Source organism: Erpetoichthys calabaricus, chromosome 4 (genome assembly GCF_900747795.2).
Source record: "Erpetoichthys calabaricus chromosome 4, fErpCal1.3, whole genome shotgun sequence".
Classification (NCBI taxonomy): Eukaryota; Metazoa; Chordata; class Cladistia; order Polypteriformes; family Polypteridae; genus Erpetoichthys; species Erpetoichthys calabaricus.
This window is the reverse complement of record NC_041397.2, coordinates 215,990,084-216,010,995: the sequence shown is the minus strand read 5'-3', so window position 1 is coordinate 216,010,995 and position 20,912 is coordinate 215,990,084. Positions and strand designations below refer to the sequence as shown.

General features: G+C 37.6%; 1 protein-coding gene across 3 annotated transcripts in view; it reads right to left on the bottom strand.

Annotated features, from left to right (window-relative positions):
• The window catches only part of birc2 (baculoviral IAP repeat containing 2), a 38,761-nt gene that overhangs the window by 15,197 nt on the left and 2,652 nt on the right, over positions 1 to 20,912 (bottom strand). For all 3 annotated transcript variants that reach the window (XM_051926463.1, XM_051926462.1, XM_051926464.1), the window contains exons 2-6: positions 10,448 to 12,257; positions 6,717 to 6,816; positions 6,480 to 6,558; positions 6,329 to 6,377; positions 4,559 to 4,789 (exon numbers count right to left, since the gene is read on the bottom strand). In XM_051926463.1, the coding sequence (XP_051782423.1) occupies positions 4,559 to 4,789; positions 6,329 to 6,377; positions 6,480 to 6,558; positions 6,717 to 6,816; positions 10,448 to 11,309 (1,321 nt within the window). In that variant the 5' untranslated portion in view covers positions 11,310 to 12,257. The remainder of the gene's footprint in view (positions 1 to 4,558; positions 4,790 to 6,328; positions 6,378 to 6,479; positions 6,559 to 6,716; positions 6,817 to 10,447; positions 12,258 to 20,912) is intronic.

Genomic DNA, 20,912 nt, shown 5'->3' with positions numbered 1-20,912 from the left:
GATGCATGTTAAGCTTATTGGCCTATAGTTACTTGAATCTTTCCTGTCACCCTTTTGATACAATGGGATTATATTTGCCATTTTCCAGTCCTTTGGAATCTCTCCTATGCGCAGTGACTTCCTAAAAATATGTGTCAAGGGTTTATATATTTACTCACTAGTCTCCTTAAGAACTCGAGGGTAAATATTATCTGGTCCTGGTGATTTGTTTGATTTCAGCTTATTTAATCTGAGCAGTACTTCTCCCTCTACAATTTCCAAATCCCTCAGTACCTCCTTAGTAGTCGCATTTACCCCTGGGAGGTTTTTCCACTTGCTCAATTGTGAACACCTCAGAGAAATGTAAGTTTAGGGCATCCGCTATTTCATTGTCTATATCTTTTAATTCCCCTTTACTATTTCTGTTGCACTTGACTGTTCTTTTACTACTAAATTACAGAAAAAATCTTTTGGGGTCGTCTTTAGCCTTATCTGCTATATTCTTCTCCAACTGTCTTTTAGCCTCCCTGATAACCTTCTTAATGGTTGCTCTCATGTTCTCATAAGGCTAATAGGCATGGTGGCACAGTGGTTGGCTTTGCTGCCTTACAGTTCAGGTCACATTTTTGGCCAAAAAAAATTGGTCCAGTATAATTGTCAGATGTTCCCTAGCCATCCTGGACACTAAAAGGACCTCGGTATCATTGTAAAATTCACTCAAATCTAGTTCAGTTCCTCTTTCCCCACTGACTTCTATGCATTTTGCAGAGTTTGGCAAAGTTCATAAACATTGATAATTTTTCAGAACTCAAAATGAAGCAAATTCAGTGGCAGTTGCTCATCACTACTGACATCTAACATGTCATCATTTCACTTACAACCCCAACTACATTCACATATACACGTGCTATAGCAGATACAAAAATTCAAACTGAATTTATATCAGTGTTCTGACTAATGCTTTTTGACATCAGAAAATTAAAAATCCATGTAACTCTTATTCCTGAGAATAGACATTTTGACTGTCAGGTACAAATTATTAAATTACAGTAATCCCTTGCTATATCGCGCTTCGCCTTTCGTGGCTTCACTCCATCGCGGATTTTATATGTAAGCATATTTAAATATATATCGCGGATTTTTTGCTGGTTCGCGGATTTCTGCGGACAATGGGTCTTTTAATTTCTTGTACATGCTTCCTCAGTTGGTTTGCCCAGTTGATTTCATACAAGGGACGCTATTGGCAGATGGCTGAGAAGCTACCCAACTTACTTTTCTCTCTCTCTCTCTTGCGCTGACTTTCTCTGATCCTGACGTAGGGGGATTGAGCAGGGGGGGCTGTTCGCACACCTAGATGATACAGACGCTCGTCTAAAAATGCTTAAAGATTATCTTCACGTTGCTACCTTCTGTGCAGCTGCTTCCTGAAGCGACATGCTGCACAGTGCTTCGCATACTTAAAAGCTCGAAGGGCACGTATTGATTTTTGATTGAAAAACAAACTTTGTCTCTTTCTCTCTTTGTCTGCTCCTGACGAGGGGGTGTGAGCTGCCGCCTTCAACAGCTATTGTGCCGCGGTGCTTTGCATACTTAAAAGCCAAACAGCCCTATTGATTTGTTTGCTTTTCTCTATCTCTCTGACATGCTCTGCTCCTGATGCGCACTCCTTTGAAGAGGAAGATATGTTTGCATTCTTTTAATTGTGAGACAGAACTGTCATCTCTGTCTTGTCATGGAGCACAGTTTAAACTTTTGAAAAAGAGACAAATGTTTGTTTGCAGTGTTTGAATAACGTTCCTGACTCTCTACAACCTCCTGTGTTTCTGCGCAAATCTGTGACCCAAGCATGACAATATAAAAATAACCATATAAACATATGGTTTCTACTTCGCAGATTTTCTTATTTCGCGGGTGGCTCTGGAACGCAACCCCCACGATGGAGGAGGGATTACTGTATTTCCAAAAAAACTAGTGACTTTGACTAGACCATTCAAATACATTCACTTTTCACTTTTAAGTCGATGTGATGTTGTTCTGGCCCTGAGCTTTGTTTGGGTAACTGCCCTGTTGTAGGGTGAATTGTTCTACCAGATTGCCCAGTCACTGCTAAACTAAAGCATCCTCACAGCAGGATGCTAATTCCACCACCCACTATTGCAGAGGTAGTTTCTTTGGGCATCAGTAGTATTACTTTTGTACCATTCTGGTTTTTAGGAATTTTTGCCATACTGGCCAATGTGCTGTGGATGATGGGGTCAAGGTGGGGTTGTTGATGCTATTCATGGGCACAATCTTTTGGTTTCTTTTTAATTCCTGTTTAAGAGACCTCGGTTTAGTCATCTGCATAATTTTGGTTAGTTTCATTCTAGGAGGTCCGAGGGTAGGATTCCGGGATTGTTCTCTATGGTTTCTTTTTAATTCCTGTTTAAGAGACCTCGGTTTAGTCATCTACATAATTTTGGTTAGTTTCATTCTAGGAGGTCCGAAGGTAGGATTCCGGAACTGTTCTCTATATTATATATGCAATTATTGGCGGGTACACGGGCCAAACACATCAGATTTTCACTATGTTCCTTTTACTGTTCCTTTTCACTGCAATCCTTTTTCTCTCTTTTCTAATGGCTAATTTGACTATCTTTTCCTGGAATGTGAGGTTGCTCTCTTCCACTTGCAAGCTTTAGAGTGTGGCTGATATAAACTGGATATAGCCTATTTGCAAGAATCCCATCTTGTAGTCAAAGACGTTAATTGGGCAGGCTCCTAGTGGTATTGTGGTGTGGGTGCATCCCCCTCCGCTACAAAGAAAAAACGCAGAATTTTGATTATAGTTCTCCTTTAGGTTATTAATTCCTTCAGCTAAAGAATTCTCTTTTCTTTACCACTCATTTCAAGTCTTTCTCCAGAATAGATTATATCTATATCTATAAATTTCAAAATCTCTTGTTCTTTATACAATGAATGATCTTCAATCTATGTCTTCCTAGTCTGAGCACTGGTGCGCAAATCTTCAGCTTTCTCTCCCCCTTTTGTCCTGCAAGCAACACTGCTGGCGCTTTAATACTTCTCTACTACTAGTACTTAAATTATGCAAAAGTGACTCATTAGCCTCTATTTCCCAAGTTGAAATCTGCTAGTATCACTAACCATCCCTCTGAAATTAATAAGACTTAACTTTTATTGTGAACTTTTCACTTATTATGAACCTCCGTCAACAAAGGCAATGGATGTTTTCTCAAATGTACTGATTTGCCAAACCTCACACAAACTGATGTGGCCCGTATGATGATCTGGGTCTGAATTTAAGAAATTAAAACTGCCTTAAACAATTTTGAAAGAAAAAAAAAAAACACACTACCAAAGCTCCAGGTCCTGATGGGATACAGCCACAAGTATATTCTGCATTTTGGCCACAAGTATCAAGCTCGCTGTTCCAAATGATTAACACGTCTCTCTCCATTATAGCGATCCTCCTCAAACATAGCAAAAATCCTACGTTGTGCTTCAGCTTCCGTCCACTATCACTCATGAACTCAAACGCTACACCTTTAGCTAACGTTTTGGCTATCTGGCTCAAACCCATGATTCCAAAACTAATTTGCTACGACCAGACTGGCTTTGTGGGGTCTCATTACGCAACTGATAGCCTGCCCTGGCATCTGCATACTAAGCATGGCTCCTTTGCTCTAAGCCCCGTCAATGTTCTTCTCATTTGATGCTGAAAAGGCCTTTGACAGGAAGGACTAGAAGTATTTGTTGAGAGTCATGGTCTGAACTCTTTGTCTGGAAGTTCTCTTTTTACAACCTTGCTTTATTAGAATTGTTAGCCATGCAGATTAATGTGGTTCCTGCGTGTACTATAAGTAAATGGGAAAACACTACCTCTGTGATCAAGTCATGGCTAACCGTGAACACTAATCTATTAGATTCCTTTCTTCAGCCAGGTGTGTGGGTCTCTTGGTCCTGTCCGTGACTTGTGTTCAATTAGTTCCAATTTAATATCCACTTTCTTAAATAGCTTCAGAGTGGGTGCCGTTTTTTTTCCTTCAAAATATGTACATGAAAAAGCCTTTCCTTTTTGTTGCCTTACTATTTGTTTTTGACATCAATAAAAAATGTATTAGAAAGAAAAAAAAGTGTGGAAGCAGAGTAAACCATAACACTAATGTGCCAATGCCAACTTCGGTTAATATACATAACAAAAGCTGTGTGGAAGCAGAGTAAACCATAACACCAATGTTCCAATGGCAACTTTGGTTAATATATTTGATAATAACTAATTCTACTTTAAAATTGATGAACATAATGCAACTGTGAAAGCATTTTCACAGTTTACAACTGATGTGTGGCTTGTGTAACTGATGAAATTCCTTTTTCATTTAAAAGTGCAGGTTACATTTGGGCCCATACTTGAGTTTGGGGGTACTGGAGAACATATATTACATCTAACTATATGTAATTTGTAAAATTACATTTAAATTAAACACTGAAAAGCCAAACAAACTAGTGATACACAGAGACAATATAGGTGGCTTTATGAATACAGACTGTATTGTTTCCCCTCCCAAAACTAAATATATACCTGAAGCCATTTCCTCTGCAATTCGTTCATTTTCTTCTTCTCTTTTTTCATCTTGAGCACTAAGCAGGTCAGTAACAAGATCCTGGACAGTTTTATAGTTTTCTCCTGTAGCTAAGATTTTGCTTTGGACAGTTTGCTTTACAAGATTTCTCTCAAATCCCATCTCAAGTGCTGCTTTAACTATTGGTGTATTCATCATAACTGCATCTTCAGACCTCTCCTCTTCAAATCCTATGATTAACACACCAAAAATTGTTTCATTAACACAAATTACACATCTGCAAACTTATATGCACAATAAGCTATGCTTTTGCGTGTCCTAGAACAGGAGTCATCAAACAAACATTGAAATACTCTACCCCAAAACAATACTTGTATTTTGTTTAAATGTTACTTGTATGCTTTAGAGGACATGCTGTACTATACTACAAATTGGTGAATACCAAGATTCAGGATATTTTCATTTAGATAAACACATTTATCAAATAACATCTGTCAGCAAGTCAACTTCTTAGGTTGACTATATTTGCTGTAAGACTTGTGCTTATATCAGAATATGAAGGAAGAATTAGAGGAAATGTTAACACTTAGTAAAGGGTGAAATTTAGTGGAAAAGCGAAACTAATTCAAATTTCACAAACTCCTGATATATTTTTATATTCCAATTCTTTCCTTTAAACAATTGTTTTGAAAAAAATCAGACTTATCAAATGAAGGGTATTATTTCAGGATTCTAGTAAAACATCTGTTGCTTTCAAGGTGTTGTATATTAATGGTATGACTTTATTGCTTGTCTTTACTAATAAAACAGCTATTTACCTGTACTGTTCACTCCTACAGTAACTTCTCCCAACTGGAGATTGTTTATTACAAGTCAGAATGGAATACAAATGCGTCTGTCACATTTGAGTTGTTCTATTGTACATTACATTGGCTTCAAAAACAGAAGCGCAAATGACAAGTATAATGCTGCCTATTTCGGTATATTGTTAAGCCATGCCTGCTACCTATGTGATTTAGTAATTGTGTGCATATGTTAACATGTTTTAAAATACATATTATCAGAGTGGGCTGTCTTGTGTTTCATGGCAAAATGAGCTGAAGCATACGAATGATCAAAGTGGATGCTTTTAAGATAGGACAAATATATATATATCCTTATTTCATATAACCCTATTTCCAAAAACACTGGGACACTGTGCATTAAATTCAAAATCTAAAATTTTAAAAAATCTCAGTTTTAAAATTTGATATATTGATTTTGTTCTATTTTCAATTAAATAAAAGGTTTAAATGATCTGCAAATCATCAGATTTCATTTTTATTTACATTTTAAGTTGCATCCCAACTTTTTTTTAGAAATGGGGTTGTATAATCAAGCTTCACTTTACTTATTCGTTTACAATTTACACTAGTGATTCTCACTCACCATTTATCTAAAATGTTAATTAAGATTTTATCTGGAGCATGACTTGATCTCTTTAATAATTATGGATGTCACTGAACTAATGTAACAGGACTGACTCCTGACTCCACAAGGCAGCCCACTCTGATGATACAATGACTGACTCTAATCAACCCATGCTGCCACATCCAATATTCATTATCTAACATTTAAATACACCATTTTGAAGTATTTTAAAGTTACAATTAAATTACTACTAGTAACAATCGCCTGCATCAGTTACACATCTTATACTAGCTTTTATGAACATTATACAATTCATTTCCTACACTTACGCAGTTATATAAAAAAAAGTTCCTACATACCTGGAGGATCTGAGAACTCACGAGAATTGTTATCACCATTAGAAAGGAGCTAACGGGGGAGGATTGAGAAATAAAAAAATCAGTTTCCTCACAACTTAAAGAACATGTGTCATTGAACTAAAGGAGAATACCAAGACAGTTGGGTATCTACCTGTTCAAAAAGACGAGGGAACCTGGCTTGAATCTGGTGCACGAAATCTTGTCCCCTTTCTTGAAGAAGGTACTCACATCTGCACATAAAAAAATACATCAATAATTATATGCTAAACCATACACTGGGTCAGAGAATCAATGCTATTTCATGGTATTATTAAAACATTCATAATCATAATTGCTACCTAAAATATATAAGTACTGCAAATGAAATTACTCCAAGAAAATCTCTCACCTCGGAAACCATTTAGCATGTTCAACCCAAGGATCATCACCCGATTCCCAACATCTAAGTCCACCATCACAACAAAAGCACTTGACGTCATCATTACGACCTGAGAAAAAAGTTTAGGTAGATGTAACAACTCGACACATTAAAAAGTCTTTCAAAATTTTTCTTAACAAGGATTTATTTTGAAGGCTACATCATGAAAACTTATGTTGATTCTAGCAATTTTACTGATGTTGTGAATGGTACTACAGTGGCAAGAAATAGTATGTAAACCCTTTAGATATGAATGTATTTATGTATAAAATTGTCATGAAATATGGTTTGTCAATCTGTTATCTAATAATGTACAAATTATTGTGTTTATCATTCTTGTGCTTACTGAATACATCACCCAAAAATTGACAGTGTAGGTTGGAAAAAGTATCTGAACCATTCAAGAAAAGAAAAGCTATCTGGAGTCAGTAGTTGGCAAGTCTGGAGTTCAACCAATGAAACAAGATTGAAGGTGTGGTGTAGAGCTACTTTGACCTACTAAAAAAAACACACACACACAACCACCAACATTTTGAGTTGCTATTCACAAGAAGTATCTGCTGTTGTGAAGCATCTTTCGCAAAAAGGAGATTAAAACTTTACTCCTTTTCATTGTTTCTCTTTCTTTCAATGCATTTCCTCAAGGCACTGTGCATTTCTGTGCATCTTACACTATCATTCCATATATTGTGCTGGATCAAATTCCATGTGCATCAGCCTGTAAATCCTTCTGAAGACTACTGTCAGTGCTCACCTGTGCTCAACCATTTCCTGCCGTGCCACGGTCTTACTGATCCAGTGTTTTGTCTCCTCTTCAGTTTTACTATTTTTTGAGTACGAAATGCATTTCCAATATGCTGAAACACTCTCAAAATTAGCTTCTTTGTTATTAAACACTTTATCAATAGCGAACAGTAAGACTAGAATAATCCTAAAAATTGCCTAATTTATCAATAGCGAACAGTAAGACTAGAATAATCCTAAAAATTGCCTAAGTATGTTCATGGAGGATTGTGACATCACCAGGTTGTGCTTGAGTGTTCATCAGCACTGTTAATTGTAAAGTACACCACCCCACTTGGAGATTATGATCAGGAGTGTCAATGTGCAAAATCTGCACTATACTGAAATGAACTCTGGAGATGGATCTATGCACAATAAACCTTCTGTATCCAACACTGGCACATTTAACACAAGGCTCATCAATTGTAAAGCACTAGCACTGTCAAATTGCAAACCATTCAAAATTGCAAACCATTAAATAACTATGCAAAAAACTTTAATGAGGCAACTCCATTTGGATGTGTTTACTTTGCAAAGGCCTACAGCTCAGGTCAGAGAGGTGGTCTGGGTGAAACTGATTAAATGGCTAAAGTCCTTCAAACGTCTGGATATTCATCATCCCACATTTAGACAAACCCTGTATAAATGGAGATGATTTAGTACTGTAACTACTTGCCCGAGAAGTGGGCACAATATAGAATGCTAAAGGAGTTAAAAAAAAAATCCACACACACACACACCACAACCTTGTTGTAACAGCTTGAAGACATCATTGGAACAGGTTAACGTATCTAGGAGTCTACCACATGCATAATACTGACCAGGCGCCAAAGAGGGATTACAATGCCCTCAAAAAAAAAAAAAAAAATTTTTCTCAAGCATTGCTGTACACCTTAAGTTTGCCAAAGACCACCTTGGCACCTAACTACAATATTGGGAAAATGTTGAAGTGAGCATCACGATTTGGGGCTGCTTTGCTGCTTCATGGCCTAGACAGCTTGTCATGATGGATGGAAAATTAATTCCCAAGTCTGTCAAGGTATTCTACAGCATAATGTCAGGGTAGCAGCTGAAGCTCAGTGTAAGTTTGAGTGATGCAGCAAGACAATGACCCTAGACATTGAAGTAAATCTACCGCAGAATGGTGTCCAAAAACAAAAATCAATCTTTTTAAGCCAACAGAGATGCTATGTAATGACCTCAGGAGAGCCATTCACTCCAAACATCCCAAGAAAATATTACTGGACTTTATCAGTTCTATAAAGAAAAATGGTACAAAATTTCTCCTAAACATTGTAGCTACCAGAAGCACTTGTTTGAGATTACTACCTCTCTATTATAAAAAAAAATCCTGGGAGAGAAAGACCAGGAGACGAGACATAATCTTCACGTGAAAATCATAGAAGACACTTAAAGACCCGTGAGACGAAAGAGATTAAGGTCCCTGCGAGACGCTCCGTGACCAAACATGAGACTTTGTGCCAAGAGATTGACTCCAGACTGTCTCGCGGGGACGTAGAACATGAGATTCTTGCAAGACATGCCCTACTTACAACCAATATCAAATAAGATACGGGCAGCAAAACACTCAGTTGTGTAAATTATTTTAGCACACACAGATCGAGGGCTCTCAGCGCATATAAAGCGTATAAGGACAATACGTTATAGATGAAATGTCGACAACTAAGCAAAGAAGAAAGAGCAGCACGGAGAAAAGAGACTCAAAAGCGTTGGGAGAGAAAAATATGCAAAAAAGAAAAAGAATAATCTAGGTGCAAATTCAGAAAATAAGGAAAGTAATAATCAGCCTGGAACAAGTGGAATTGAAAAAAAACACGTACAATCGGGCTCAGAATTAAAAGACAGAGTAAAGAATTAAAAGACAAAGTAGAACTTCATAAAGACGTTCAAAATTGTTGGCACTATACACAGAGACAGAGTTAGAGATTATGAAAGCAGTGGAATTCTAAAGGCTCAATAAAACGTCGTGATACAAATACAGAGAAAGTTGAAAAATATGAAAGCAGGAAAATGAGAAAGTATCAAAAAAAAAATAAAGTACAGATCGCAGTAGCGCAAACAAACAAGTTATTACTCGAAAAAAGGGAAAATAATCACCACGGACCAGGTGTCATTGAAAAAAAAGCTGGACAAAGCAAGTAATGGAAATCGAATGTGATGTGTCAGAAGTACGTAAATATTGTAAGGCTTTAAAGTTTAAGTCAGAGTATTTAAAAAACGGGGTTTACCTCACATGCATTTATTGGTTACTTTGCAAAAAAAAAAATAATTAACTGCTGATGATGTAGATTGTTTCGTCTGTGCTGAAATTCCAAACAGAGAAACCTATCCTGAATTATGGTACAAAGTCATTAAACACATGTCTCACGGACCTCATTTAAAAGATTCAGCATGTTGGGACTCGAAAGATTCCAAATATTGCTTTTAATGAAGTTCTGAAATAAAAGTGAAACTAATGAAATAGCAACAATTCTAAGAAAAAAAAAAAAAAAACTTAAAAGTGTGTATCCGGAAAATCAAACACGGGGGTTGGAGAGCGAAGCCCCCTAGTTAACCAAAAGAAAGTATGATGAGTTACTGAAGGCAAGAGTTCATTTTTTTCCCCCCACAGTACATGGTAAATGTTTAATGAGAGTGTTCAATAAAGCCATAAAAGATTACAAGATTGAGCTATAAGCTTAAAGCATAACATGTTTGTCACTTAGATGAAGATCATACTTTACTACCATTAATGCAGAAAACCAGGCAATTCCAATGGGTTCACATTCTTTTTCTTACCACTATATGTCCCAAGACAAAACTCTGCTGCTAGTTTTAGGTCAAAGAGCAAAGAGAAAAAATTTCCTAGTGCAGAAAAGATGCTGCAAAATCATTATTATATTAGCATCAATACTTACCAACATAGTAAAAACCAGCTTTTGCTAGTTGGTCAGGGCGTACAGGAATCCTTGTTGGCCAGTTGATGAAAGTAGCTAATCGTTCTTCATAAAGCTGCATGACAGGGTTAGACACACATAGGGGTGCAAGAGGAACATTCTCTGTTCTCTCTCCTCTCATGAAGCGACACTGAGGATAGTGCCTCTGGTGCTCTACAACTGCTCTATCACCAGGTTCCCAGTTACTTAAAGTTCCGCCACAAGAAAAACACATTACCCTGTCACTCTGTCCTGTATAGTAAAATCCTGCCTTGGCCAATTCTGAAGGCATTATGTTGCTTACATTCCAGTTTTGGAAAGTGTCCAATCGGTCTTGCTCACGACGCATATTAAGGTTGGAAGAGAGGTTACTGCGGTGACACAAATCTTCAAGACTCCTCAAAGGCATGCTAGAAAATGTGTGACTGAAATAGCTCAACTCTTCTATTTGGATTGATGGAGGAGAAGTGGATGTCTGAAGAGCTGAAAGGCTTTGCACAGGTGGAGAAAATGCAGAGTGTGAAGAAGAAAGAAGACTAGCACTGGAAGGTATACCTTGAATGAAAGTGCAGCTGGGGGACTGTCGTCTGTGCCTCTCAGCTGGGCAATCTCCAGGCTGCCAATTTTCCAAAGTAATGTTACAGAGGAAGCACTGCACCTTATCACCAATACCGGTGTAATAAAACCCAGCACGAGCTAGGCTTCTCTCTGAAACACCAACATTAGCAGGGAACTTAGCAAAGGTGGAGATACGAAACAGTTCAGAGGAATAGTCATAGTGCAAGTCCACAGGCGCACCATTGCGGATCAAGTTCATCATGAAAGGATTTTGTAAGACTTCCATAGTGCAAGGACAAGAAAAGGGGTGTCTATCTGGGAGAGAATTCTGAACTGATGGAGAAACTATGGAATAATCTGATTTACACTTAATTTATGTACATGTCACCTACTCACCCCAGTCTGCTACCAAGATCTCAGTTGTCTGAAATCAGGATGTATTTCAGTTTAAATTCTCCATTACGCTAACAAACCCTCAAAGGTACCAACAGGAAATAACACCAAACAGACTGAAAACAAAATTGTTGAGAATCAGCAACTATTGCCTTACAATTTGTTTCATTTTCTTACAGCAGCAAACTGGTCTCAAAGACCATAACTACTCCTTGTCATATGCCAGAGTATAAATAAAACAGGGCACCTCAAAAAACACTGAGTATTAGCTACCTGTAGCATTAACGGGCATGTTCGACTTTGTCAGCACACCTTTAGCCCAGCTGCTTTTCATTTTATCACTTATATATGCAGACACTGGCTTACCATGAGATTTGGCCACTTTATTTTTCAAGATGTATTTTTTAAAAATCACTTTAGAACATAGCATCTAAATAAAAAATTAGAAATTTGATAACTACCTGGAGTTTTCCAACTAATTTGTTTTTCTTTTTTAAAACCAGTGTCTTGGTAACACAGCAGGAGACTCTTAGCTCTTCTGCACATTCTGTAATGCAAGTCCCACTGATTTTGGTAAAAACACTCAATGCTTTAACAGTTTTAAGATGATCGAACAAAAAAAGAAAAAAAAACTTCTCTGGTTTTCCCTGGTAATGTTAAGCGAGATCAATTTTAATTCAGAATTCTCTCCCAAAATAAAGACACCCCCTTTGTGGATTTTAGCACTCCATGTTTATTGAATTTTTCACACAGAATATTGGAAAAAGAATAATTAATGGAGTCAGCTTTAAATTCTTAAAATAAACTTCTCTTTTCCCCTTCTCTGGCCTCCTTGCAAATCCTGAAACAAACAAAAAAACAATTGTTAATTCAATTGTGCAAAAACAGAATTTAGCAACACATTTTATTAAAAGGTCAATCTTTGCGATGGTGATTCACTCTACAAATCAGAAAAAGCATATGCTATAAAACATTTTAAAAGCTAGGTGTCAATAGAGAGTGTAGACCCATTTAATAAGTTTGTAGCATGGGACAACACATTGAGCTCATGCAGTAACATACAGGAATTAAGTTTTTCTCACTTTACAGATGTAACAGGTAACTTTCACATTTTCATTTTTTTTTTTTTAACACAGGACTGTGTATCCCACTAAGTTAGTTATTCCTGCAAATTCTAAATCTTATTGAATGCACAAATTTCCCACAACAATTTTTAAATAATAATCTCTTATTTGGTGCAAGAATAGCCAACATAATTCTTAAAAATTATTTTACAATTATACCAAATTTGTTACTGAAAAATACAGTCGACCCTTGATATACAACCGGCCTGACATGCGAATTTATGACCAAAATTTTTGTTCTGAATTAGGACCAACGTCTTGAGTTACAACCCGAATGTGGTCACATGTATCCGTTTGTGTGATTGTAAACAAACAGCCAAGAGCATTCGTAAGCGTCAGTCGGAGCCCAGACACGTGTGTTTGTGGACGTAATTTTGGTCAGTGAAGTGATTTATATAATTTCGATAATTGTTATCAAAATGGCCCCAAAAAAGCTAGCAAAGAAGCTGAGGAAGGAAGAGAAGGTAATGAAGGTAAAGAAAGCGATCACAATCGAAACGAAGAAGGAAATTGTGTGGAAAAATGAGAGTGGGGCTCTCCTTCCAAACAATAACCACCTTCCATTTCATTCTACTCCTCCTCCTCCCTTCCTGCAAGCCAAAGATGTCAACTTAAATGGTGAGTACAGTATGAAATTGTTGTTTCTGGTAGGCAAGGCACTTTTTATAACTTTTTTTGGTTAGTACATTAGAAAAATTATTGGTGTTTTTGGTAAATTATGCACATTATACAAGCCTTTTTTATTATGAAAAGGTTAATTTTAAGTGTTGCTGTGGGAGGTTCGGAATGCATTATGGGTATTTCCATTATTTCTTATGGGAAAAATAGTCTTGACTTACAACCAACTTGAGTTACAACCAGCCCTCACGAACGAATTGAGTTCGTAAGTCAAGGGTCCACTGTAATCCTTAACTTTACATTAATTTCTTAAACTGCACCGAATATGTTTAAGGGTCAAGGGAGCCCAGATTTATCCTGTTAGCATCTGAGGCAAAGCATGAATCAGCCCTATACATGGTGCCAATGCCTGCTGCCCACACATACATGTACAAACACATTTGACTAATCTGAAACACAAAGCTAACCTTATCTGCGTCTCTGGAAAAATGCAGAAGAAAAACAGAAGTACCCAGAGAAAAACACAAATATGGACAAAACATGAAATCTTCCTGAAGACAATGTCCAGGTGTGGCAATCAAATTGAACATTGTGACAAATAGAAGAACAAACTAGTATAGCACACAACTACGCCATTTGATATACTAGACTAAAACAGCCCCCACTCGCTGGTCTTTGTTTATTAACGCTGCAAAAAGTTTGCTGCCAAATAAAGAAAAAGAAAAAAAAAAAAAAACCCACATGCTGGGACAATTATAGCAACACCTCACATAAAAGAGCACTGCAATTAAAATTAGCGTAAAGCTCAGAAGAAAAGCAGGGGTGAAAAGATCAGTTTGGTTTTTGTTATTGGCTAATTTAAAGAGGAGACTTTTTTGATGAAAAAATTCATTTGTTTTGTATGTTTTGATCTACTAACTGTAAATGAGATGTGGATTATGTAACATGAGAACATATGGTTGCAATACATGGACATATTTCACAGCGCTTGCCACTGTCCAGCACAGGTCACTCATCAATCCCATTTATGAGAATCTCTTATGTAATTTCTCTGAGAAAACAATTTTCTCAGCAACCACTACAAAGCACATGAGGTAAGTAATTAAAAAAAATGACTAGGAGTTGGACAACACAAGCTACACCATATTCCTCATTACATCTTTACCAATGTATTCTTCATCATACATACACCCTTACTGAAAATAGCAACAAATAAATGACAAACTCAGAAGTAGAATACATTAAAACCATACCCTGATTGGAGACAAATGGAACATTAGACATAAGACAAAACAAGGAACTAAGACCCAAAGTTAAGAATAAGCAACAAGTAAATATTAAAATGAGTAATCAACTAAGAAATGACAAACTGTTGAATGTTAACACTTAACACAATAATTCAAAATTAAGGGAAATCATGTCAGGTTTCTATAAATTTACACAACAAATGATGCAAGCCAGTAACATTTACAATCAAATAGTGCAACAGAGCATCAAAAACAATTCCAAGAGACAAATGTATGACTTGGAACAATCTGTGAAACAGAATGGAAATTGTGCAATGAGATGATTGATAAACACAAATGGGTGTATGGTGCATCAAGTCCTAAATTCAATTTGTGGTGGTTTTGGGAAGATATAAGCACAAGGATAATAAAGAATGATAAACTAATTTATCGTACCATCTGCAAATACTAAATTGATTCTGATATTTTCTATTTAGTAACTAAAGAATAAAACTGATTAATGCAAAATAAATTTATACAAACTCTTTAAAAATTATTGTGTTACATGCTTGTTTAACAACAGCAGCTTTAAAATCAGTTCTATCAGCAAGTCACTTTGTCAGGTTTCTCACATTTGCTATTTTGAGATGTACTGTATGTGTTTGCAAGAGTACATAGAGGAGGCATTACCTGGTTAATAACAATTAAAAATGCGGGTTGACTCCTAGATGGAGATGCACGGAATCAGTCCTGTCAAATGACTATGAATCTATTTCTTCAAAACTCCTGTAAAACAAGCTTTGTTCTGTTGTTTTAAAACTTTCATGTAATTGATCAGACTTTAACTGTGCTTATACCTGGCTAATAATGCAGAAGTAACCATTAAAACTGGAATGGACATATCTGCACTGCACTTATTACTTGCAACTGGAGGCTGAATGTCACCAGCTCCTTTACACTTGTAATGTGTGCTCTATGTGCTTTCACCATGATATTCACATTTTAGCTGTTATACTAATTGACATTACTTTTGCTTCAAAAATAAAACAAACAGCACAATCTTGAATACTACTTTCTACAACTGTGCTGGCAATACAGTTTTCTGCAGATACTTTGGTCTTCATCTCCCATCTCACAAACATGCAGGATGGATTTTGTTATCCATATTTACTGATTTGGGGCCAGTTTAGATTGATATGCTTAATCATGGATCCCTAACCAAGGCCGATTCTTGCATTTCGTCCAGTGTAATTGGTAACATAGTTAAAAATGCCTGGGTGTACAATTATTATGAAGTCTATTACATTAGAGGACAAATGTCATGCCTTCTGTCCTTTTACTGAGGTTATGCATAGTGCTGTATTCAAAACCCATTAATAATCTCTTCATCACTTCCTGCCTCCACATTCAAATGCACAACCCACTGCTGATTGATCACATTGTTTCACACTCAAACATTTGTGACTCGTGTATTTTTATTTCAAACTAATTTCATATTGGCATAAAATGGCAATACTGAAAGCTCTTTTATGCCTTGAAAGACCAGCAGAATTGTCCTGATAGTAACAGGCACCATTCCAACAAACCCTCACTGAAAGAGCTTTTGCTATTATTACCAACCTAAAAGTAAAATTAATGTACTAATATGCTACAACTAAAACTGCTGGCATAGGAAGACATACAGTATACATTTCTGGCAGAGGTTCAACCTTCACTGCCAAACCAAACTATATATTATACTAGCAAAATACCCGCACTTCGCAGCGGAGAAGTAGTGTACATACATACATATATATATATATATACACACACACACACACATATCAACATATATATATATATATATACACACACATACATACTATATATATATATATATATATATGTATATGTGTGTGTATGTGTATGTATGTATGTATTATATATTATATTATATATATATATATTATATACACAAACACACACATACAGACACATATATATACATATTTACATATTTGCAGCTGGAGATCCACGAAGGGAGAAAAAAGAATCACGTATCATAAAATAGTTTTTTTTTTTTTTTCCTGAGCTTTCAACCCCTATCAGGGGTCTTCATCAGAGGATAATGCTTAGACTTATAAGAATCAAAGGCAATATATAGCAACACATTCAGTGGGGGGTGGGTGGAGGTGACTAAGTCAGTATGATCAAGGGGGGGGTGGATGGGGGGGGGTTGTATAGTTTAATTATTGTCTACATGTCCTTCTTAAGTTGGCATATGCTGGATTTATGTCCAAGTGTCTGTTGATGGCGTTTTCATCTGATAGCCAAGACTCGGCCAACTCTCTGGCACTTTTTAGTACTGGCCTTAAATTTTACTTTTACGTTGTCCCAGTTGAATGTGTGTCCTGTCGATTTAGTATGTGCATATATCAAAGATAGTGCGTCCTTTCTTCTGACGGCGTTGCGATGTTCCTGTACACGTGTTGAGATTCTTTTTGACGTTTGTCCTATGTATACCGCTGAGCAAGAATTGCATGGAATACTATAAACTGCGTTTCATGTTTCGGCTGTCGATTTCTTGTTTTTAGCATTAAACAGGACCGTGCGCAGATTGTTCGTGGGTTTATGTGCTATTCTGATGCCCCACTTGGTCAGGGTGCGTGCAGTGCCTTCTGACACATTATGGTGATAAGGGAGTGAATGCCAGGTGGGGTGGGGGTTTTGATTTAGGTCGATTGTATGCTGCTTCCTTTGGCGTCTGCTGTGTAGACTCCGATTAATGAATGTTTTTGAGTATCCGTTCGAGGTGAAAAGGTGGAAGAGATAGCGTCTCTCATTAATTTTTGTTTCCTTGGTATTACAATGAGTGTGGACTCATTTGAATAGGGTTTTCACGCAGCTCCGTTTATGAGATACCGGGTGGTTACTGGAGAAGTGTAGAATCTTGTCTGCGTAGCATTGTTTGCGGTAAACACTTGTGGTCAGGGTGGCGTCACTCTTTTGATGTAAATGTCCAGGAAGCTGATGTGTCGGTTGATTTCTTTTTCCATTGTAAACTGGATTGCAGGGAATATTGTGTTGATATGATTGTAGAACTCATTCAGCTGGTTCTTTCTTAGTATGACGAATGTGTCGTCTACATAGTGTATCCAAATTTTGGGTGTAATCTGGGATAAAGCTATGTTTTCAAATCGTTGCATTACCAGTTCCGCTAGGAGTCCAGATAACGTACACAATAATTAAACTATACAACCCCACCCCCACCCCCCCCTTGATCATACTGACTTAGTCACCTCCACCCACCCCCCACTGAATGTGTTGCTATATATTGCCTTTAATAATAATAATAATTCATTACATTTATATAGCGCTTTTCTCAGTACTCAAAGCACTATCCACACAGGGAGGAACCGGGAAGCGAACCCACAATCTTCCAGTGTCTCCTTACTGCAAAGCAGCAGCACTACCACTGCACCACCTGTGAGGACTTGATTCATGTAAGTCTAAGCATTATCCTCTGATGAAGACCCCTGATAGGGGTTGAAAGCTCAGGAATAAAAAAAAAAAAAAAAAAACTATTTTATGATACGTGATTCTTTTTTCTCCCTTCGTGGATCTCCAGCTGCAAATATGCAAACCGTATCACAGACCTTCTCTTCCATATTTACATATATATACACATATCTACATATATATGTTACGGCCAAAACCCGAAATTGGCCAAAGCGGGAAATGTCCGACCAAATCGGGAAATGGCCAATGTCGCTGTAAATTGACCGGCCAATGTCCGATCTTTTCCTCGATTTCGGGATTTGGCCAGCCAGTTTGCGAAATGGCATGGGGCGATCGGCCAAAGTCGGAAGGAAAAAGGCATGAGCAGCGATTTGTTGCGCACTTAGTAGTGCAATTGCGTTGAGTGTAGCCTTGTCGGCTCATGTTCAGAAAACGGACGCCACTTGGTTGTTTCACAATAATTAAGATCAGGTATATAAGTAGATTTCACATTTCTGTTATCATTTTAGCAATAAAATAGTGACTTAACATCAGGGACCTATTTTATTGACCTTAAGGTTAGTGTTTGGGCGAGGGGAAGGCCGTCTCAAGTGGCGTCCGCTTTGCTGAACAAGACCCGCCTTGAGCAGTTTCTCGTGCAGAATGGAAAACTCACTTCTGAATCTGCATCTGAAAATTTTTAAGCATCTTCACACCTTGAGTGGACAGTCTTACATCAGCACATCGGATTTTGACCAGGGAGTTCTCGCCACTTCGCGAAATGGCTGGCCAAAGTAGCATATATTGCTGGCCATTTCTAGTACTTCGGACTTTGGCCACACCTCGCGGCCAAAATGCGAAATGGCCGGTCAATTCGGGAACTGGCTGAACTTCGGGTTTTGGCCGTAACATATATATATAGACATACATAAATACATACATTCTCACACACACATATATCTATATGCGTCAGTCGCTTCATATTCTTTTCCTACATTATCAATTGTGTAATGTGTTTTTTGAACAGGTTTGATTCATCTAAGTGATCACTCGTGCTGCGTTCAGTCAGTTGATGTGAGCCGCTCTCTTGTGTGATGTTGCGATGTCCACGGATTTATTTAATGTTAGCTAAGACCCGGCACTTAAACGTTTCTCGCTACAGCAATTTTAACTCTGTTACAAAGTGATCCAAAGTCTCGTTTATACCTCGTGTCTTCTCATTAAACTTGTATGTCGCGAATATCGTATTGCAAACGGCATCGTTTCTATAAACTTAATTTAAACTTACGGTTTACACCGTGCTTTGTTTCCGCAGTAGCTGCACTTATGAATATGCTTGTATGTGTCATTCGCTTGCTTCTCATTGTTTTGCTGCCTTCTCAATTGTGTAATGAATGTTTTCTTCAGCACTCTTTGGGGCTCTTCCTTGTTTTCCACGTACTGCGTTCACAGTCAGTTCACGTGATTACGTGGGAGGCGTGATGACACGATACGCAACTCCGCCTCACACGGCCATCGAGCTGCAGTCTATTACAGTATATGGACAAAAAAGAGGTTCCAGTTATGACCATTACGCGTAGAATTTCGAAATGAAACCTGCCTAACTTTTGTAAGTAAGCTGTAAGGAATGAGCCTGCCATATTTACGAATATGCTTGTATGCGTCACTCGCTCGCTTCTCATTGCTTTGCTGCCTTCTCAATTGTGTAATGAATGTTTTCTTCAGCGCTCTTTGGGGTTCTTCCTTGTTTTCTACGTACTGCGTTCACAGTCAGTTCACGTGATTACGTGGGAGGCGTGATGACGCGATACGCAACTCCGCCTCACACGCCCATCGAGTTGCAGTCTATTACAGTATATGGACAAAAAAGAGGTTCCAGTTATGACCATTACGCGTAGAATTTCGAAATGAAACCTGCCTAACTTTTGTAAGTAAGCTGTAAGGAATGAGCCTGCCATATGTCAGCCTTCCACCTATACGGGAAGTTGGAGAATTAGTGATGAGTGAGTCAGTGAGGGCTTTGCCTTTTATTAGTATAGATATATTTTAATGTTTATGCATATGTTTAAACATCTCCAACATAAGTAATTTAAAAGTTGGAGGACTGCTACAGCCTATCACTATTGCATCCATTAATGGCCCTAACTGTGTACTCACCCACTAGAATAACTTAGAAGCCTAAGCCAACCCAAATGGCAAGGCTTTAGGATACAAATGAAACCTTGCATACTTGAGGAAAAAAACATGCAAATAAACACGGACAAGGAGTACATTTACATGTGCTTTAATAACTCAAGTCATTCACAAAACCCCACCTTCAAAAATTCCATGTATATGTATTCCCTTATTCCAGTTAGAATTAGAAGAAAATTGTCACATTTGGCTGTGTTTATTAAGTTTTGAAGGGTTAACAGCTACGGCGAGATCAGCAGCAGTATCTGCCATTAATTTCCTTTTTCCATTTGTGATTGTATGTAAAATATGCGACATCAAACAAATGTTTTTTTTTTTCTACTGTTTGTCAGGTCCAAGGCCCACGTGCTGCCTGACAGAGCAGGCATTGTGCATATGATTTATAGCTACGGTGTGTTCAACCACACTCCCTTACCTTTTTTTCTATTTTCCATTCTATGTTGGTACATAAAACACGAGACATCAGACAGATGAGCTTCTTGTTTATTTGTGAGGTTCAAAGCATCTGGTTCCTTATTCCTCATCACTACTTTCTATGCAATGTACTACCTAATGTGCATTCATTCATTAGTTGTCAGATCTCCTGTGTGTACACAGAACTTCCCACCAATGGGAAAATCAAACCAGTTTGATTTTATTGTATCAAGACATAGACTAGATGGTCTTAGTCACAGATGGTATGTCACATGAGGCGATCATCTTCGTGAAAGCACACCACCAACTGCCTCCAACTTGCTAAGATTATACGTAAATGAAGGCTACGGCCGTAAAGTGGTGGAAAACTAATCTAATGTGACATGGGCTGAACTCTTTTTTTGCAGTTTAATGATGTCGGAGCAATCTGCGAAAGAAAACTTA